This window comes from Otolemur garnettii, unplaced genomic scaffold, assembly GCF_000181295.1.
Source record: "Otolemur garnettii isolate 467f Iridium unplaced genomic scaffold, OtoGar3 scaffold00151, whole genome shotgun sequence".
Lineage (NCBI taxonomy): Eukaryota > Metazoa > Chordata > Mammalia > Primates > Galagidae > Otolemur > Otolemur garnettii.
The window spans coordinates 324,291-328,923 of record NW_003852546.1 but is presented as its reverse complement, the minus strand read 5'-3'; the positions used below and the strand labels follow the sequence as shown (position 1 = coordinate 328,923).

The following is a 4,633-nucleotide window of genomic DNA, read 5'->3' as shown; positions in this document are numbered from 1 at the left end:
AAAAAAAAAGAAAAAGAAAATGACTGCTCTAGACAGACATGATGTTAAGCTGAGACCTGAGGGTGAGAGCCATGTATGTGCCCAGAAAGTGCCAGGCAAGGAAAGATTCTTAAGTGGGAAACTGCTAGACCTTGATGGGAGAAGGAGTGTGCACAGGCAGGAGCCAAATCCTGCATCCTAGAGGAGGTGGGGTTTCCCAAGTGCAGGTGGAACCATTGCAGTGGTGAGCTCTGGCTACTGAGCAGAGTGGTCTGAATCATGGCCGCTGAGGGCTTGGGGGTCTTGGCCAGCCATGCACTGTGTTCATGCCCATCCCCCAACTCTGCAGTACTCCTGCTGGTGCTCCTCTTGTTGGTGAGAAAGAAGCGGAAGGTGAAGGAGCCCCTTCTACTCCCAGAAGATGACACCCGTGACAACGTCTTCTACTATGGTGAAGAAGGGGGCGGCGAAGAGGACCAGGTGGGACAGGAGATATATGCCCTCGAGGCCCCTGGCAGGGATGATTGGGTCAACCAGCTAACAGCATTAGCTGTGCTGACCAGACTCAGGCATGGATTCTCCATGCAGGATCGGCTATGGACTCTCCTCTTCTGAGAGGGGTCTGGTCCATCACTGCAGTCTCTTTGACCCTAGGCAGGTTAACCTTGAACCTGTACTTAATTTGGAAGGGTAGGGAGGATGGAAACTGGGTCTTTCAGAAACTCCCAACATTGTATCTTCTAAGACCTACCAGGCTTCAAAGTTAAGTGGTGGAGAGGGGAGTCCTTCTTGATCCTATGTTTATATCCTTTCCCTAAAGGACTATGACATCACCCAGCTCCACCGGGGTCTGGAGGCCAGGCCCGAGTTGGTTCTCCGAAATGACGTGGCACCAACCTTCATCCCCACACCCATGTACCGTCCTCGGCCAGCCAACCCAGATGAAATCGGCAACTTCATCATCGAGGTAAAGTGTGGCAGGCCAGCCTAGGGCACTCCTTCATTCAAGTCTTGCACCAGCAATACAAAGAACAAGTATGAGCTTTGAGTCTTGCATCTGGGTTTAAATCGAGGCTCCACCAACCAGCTGTGTGACTGCTAGCATATTTGAGTAACTTCTGGGGTTCTCTTTCCTCCTCCATAAAACCCTAATAAGGGGCAGCACCTGTGACTCAAAGGAGTAGGGCGCTGGCCCCATGTACCGGAAGTGGCAGGTTCAAACCCAGCCCCCAGCCAAAAACTGCCCCCCCCCCCAAAAAAAACCTAATATGGAAAATAGCTAAAAATGATTAGGACTCAGGCAGACACAGTGGCTCACACCTAGCATTCTGGGAGACTGAGATGGGTAGGTGGGTGGTTTGCCTGAATTCAGGAGTTTAAGACCATCCTGAGCAAGAGAGAGACCCTGTCTCTACTAAAAATAGAAAAAACAGCTGGGCATGGTGGTAAGCATCAGTAGTCCCATCTACTTAGGAGGCTGAGGCTGAGGCAAGAGGATCACTTGAGACCAACAGTTTGAGGTTGCTGGGTTGGTGTTGCTGGGAGGACTTCATTTGTTTCCACTCACACAGATTTTACGATTCTTGATTTTTGTGTATCTCAAAACTTTCATAATGACCCATGTAATTTAATTGGTCTGGGTATGGCTTGGGCTTAAATTTTTTTGAGATAGAGTCTTACTTTGTCGCCTTCTGTAGAGTGCCATGGTGTCATAGCTCACAGCAACCTCAAACTCTTAGGCTCAAGTGATCCTCTTGCCACAGCCTCTCAAGTATAGCTGGGACTACAAGAGCCCACCACAGCGCCCGGCAGTTTTTAGAGACGGGGTCTTGCTCTTGCTCAGGCTGGTCTTAAACCTGAGAGCTCAGGGCAATCCATCCACCTCAGCCTTCAAGTGCTGGGGTTACAGGCATGAGCCACCATGCCTGGCCTGGGCTTCAGAATTTTTTAAAGTTTCTCCAGGTGATTTAAGCTTGGGAACTATTGACCTAGCTTGTAGCATTTATTAAAGTAATAATAGCTATTATTGCCAGGTACCATTCTAATAAGTGCTTTACATACATTTGCCTATGTTCATTTGTTTCTGTGAAACTATATGAATGAAGTATCACCATTTTACAGGCAAGGAAACAGAGACATAGACCCATTTAGAGACTCACTCAAGGTCACAAGACTAGCATGTAGAGTCTGAGTTCTAGCTCAGGCTGTCTGCTTGCAGAGTCCTGGCCCTCAGCCACAGGCCTTGTGCTGCACAGAGCACGTGCTGTGTGCTGGTCTCTGTGCTAAGTACTTGAGATGGATTATTTCATTTCAACCTTCAAAACCTTTAAAGGAGGGGAGAAGTGGCCTCACAGATGGGGAAATAGGCATCAGGGCCCAGCGCCCCTAACTACCTGACCTCTGCTCCCGCAGAACCTGAAGGCAGCCAACACAGACCCCACGGCCCCGCCCTACGACTCCCTGCTGGTGTTCGACTATGAGGGCAGCGGCTCGGATGCCGCCTCGCTGAGCTCCCTCACCTCCTCAGCCTCTGACCAGGACCAAGATTACGACTATCTGAATGAGTGGGGCAGCCGCTTCAAGAAGCTGGCGGACATGTATGGTGGCGGTGAGGACAACTAGGCCACCTGCCCTCAGGGCGGGGAACTAAACTTCAAGCCACAGTAGCATCTCCAAGGGCCCTCTGTCCCCACTTCAGCCGAGAACTTTGGAGCTTGTCAGGAAGTGGCTTTAGCAACTTGGAAGGGAGAGGCTACAAGTTTGACATTAGCGGGGTTGGTTTCTAAGCCTTTCAGAATGGACAAATGTGGGCCGTGTGGCTTCGGCCCTGAAACCTCTCAGCCTAGGTCAGAGTGGCCTCAGGTTGGGTTCCCATGAGTCTCTCATCTGCCATAATAGCTCAGCCCTGTGTCCTGGGCCTGGGCCTGCTCTGACCCATGATGACTTTCCCTCTGGAATGGACCCTTCTCCTTAGAAAAGAGGCCTCTTAGTAAAACAAAAATATTTTTAATGCTATCTTCAAAGAGTTAGAGGCGGGTCCTCTAGAAGCAAAGCCCAGAGCTGCTGGACTCAGTGGCCCTCATGCATTTCTCTGACTTCCAGGCCCCAAGGCCTGCACTGGGATGGATGGATCACTGTGTTTTTATACTGAGCGTGTCTAGGTTGTCCTTTATTTTTTATTTTCCCTGTTGTGTGCTATAGATGAAGGGTGATGACAATCATGTAAATGTACTGGAACTTTTTTATTAAAGGAACTTTTCCCAGAGGTGCCAGAGGAGTGAACTTTTTTTAAAAAGCAGCTGTATTGGCTGGGCATGGTGGCTCATGCCTATAATCCTACCATTCTGGGAGGCCAAGGCGGAGAATCCCTTGAGCTCAGGAGTTCAAGACCAGTCTGAGCAAGAGCAAGACCCTATCTCTACAAAAAAACAGAAAAATTAGCTAGAAATTGTGGCAGGGGGTTGTAGTCCCAGCTACTTGAGAGGTTGAGCCAAGAGAATCACTTAAGCCCAATACTTGAAGGTTGCTGTGAGCTATGATGATGCCATGGCACTTTATCCAAGATGACAGGATGAGACTCTGTCTCAAAAAAAAAAAAAAAAAGGCTCGGTGCCTGTAGCACATTGATTACAGCACTGACCACAAACACCAAAGGTGGTGGGTTCAAACCTGGCCTGGGCCTGCTAAACAACTGCAACAAAAAAATATTTGGGCACTGCCGCAGGCGCCTGTGGTCCCAGCTACTTGGGAGGCTGAGGCAAGAGAATTACTTAAGCCCAAGAGTTTGAGGATGCTGTGAGCTGTGATGCCATGGCACTCTACTGAGGGCGACATAGTGAGACTCTGTTTCAAAAAAAACAACATAAAGTATATAATTCAGTGGTTTTAGTCTCAGCTACTTGGGAAGCTGAGGCGAGATCTCTTGAGCCCAAGAGTTTGAGGTTGCTGTGATCTATGATGCCACAGCACTCTACCTAGAGTGACAAAGTGAGACTTTGTCTCAAAATAAATAAATAAAATATAATTCAGCAGTTTAACTTTCAGAGTTGTACAATGGAGTAGGCTCACTTAACCCTGCTGGCTATATCCCAACTTCCTGAGGGTAGTAGAGAAAGCTCAGGATTAGCTTATAGGTAGACTCAGTTTGGGGGAAGTCTGCCTTCCTCCCTGAAGCTTCGGAGCTGCTCCTCTTACCCCTGGGCTGGACCCCACCAGAGCCCACATGAGGTCTCCCCTGCAATAGAGGGCGAGCTCTCCCTGCAGTGCAGTGTGTGACGACGACATCTTTTTCTAAGCTGAGGGCTCCATGTTGAAAGGCAAGGGATGGAAAAGGTCCAGCTCTGCTACTTTCTAGCGAGTCACTTAAACTCTAGTTGCCTCAGATTTTATATTTATAAAATGGGGAGTTTTTAGGCCAAGCACAGTGGCTTACGCCTATAATCTTAGCACTCTGGGAAGCCAAGGTGGGTGGATTGCCTGAGTTCAGGAGTTTGAGACCAGCCTGAGTAAGAGAGAGACTTCATCTCTACTAAAATTAGAAATATTAGCCAGGTGTTACAACAGGTACCTGCAGTCCCAGCTACTTGGGAGGCTGAGGCAAGAGGATTGCTTAAGGCCAAAAGTTTGAGGTTGCTGTGAACTATAACGCCATGGC

At 48.9% G+C, this 4,633-nt stretch overlaps 1 protein-coding gene across 1 annotated transcript in view; it reads left to right on the top strand.

Moving 5' to 3' along the window:
- CDH3 (cadherin 3) overlaps nucleotides 1-3,244 on the top strand; it is a 52,141-nt gene extending 48,897 nt beyond the window's left edge. The window contains exons 13-15 of the mRNA XM_023518928.1: nucleotides 329-459; nucleotides 800-946; nucleotides 2,392-3,244. Coding sequence (XP_023374696.1) covers nucleotides 329-459; nucleotides 800-946; nucleotides 2,392-2,601 — 488 coding nt within the window. The 3' untranslated portion in view covers nucleotides 2,602-3,244. The remainder of the gene's footprint in view (nucleotides 1-328; nucleotides 460-799; nucleotides 947-2,391) is intronic.
- Nucleotides 3,245-4,633: the final 1,389 nt, after the last annotated feature.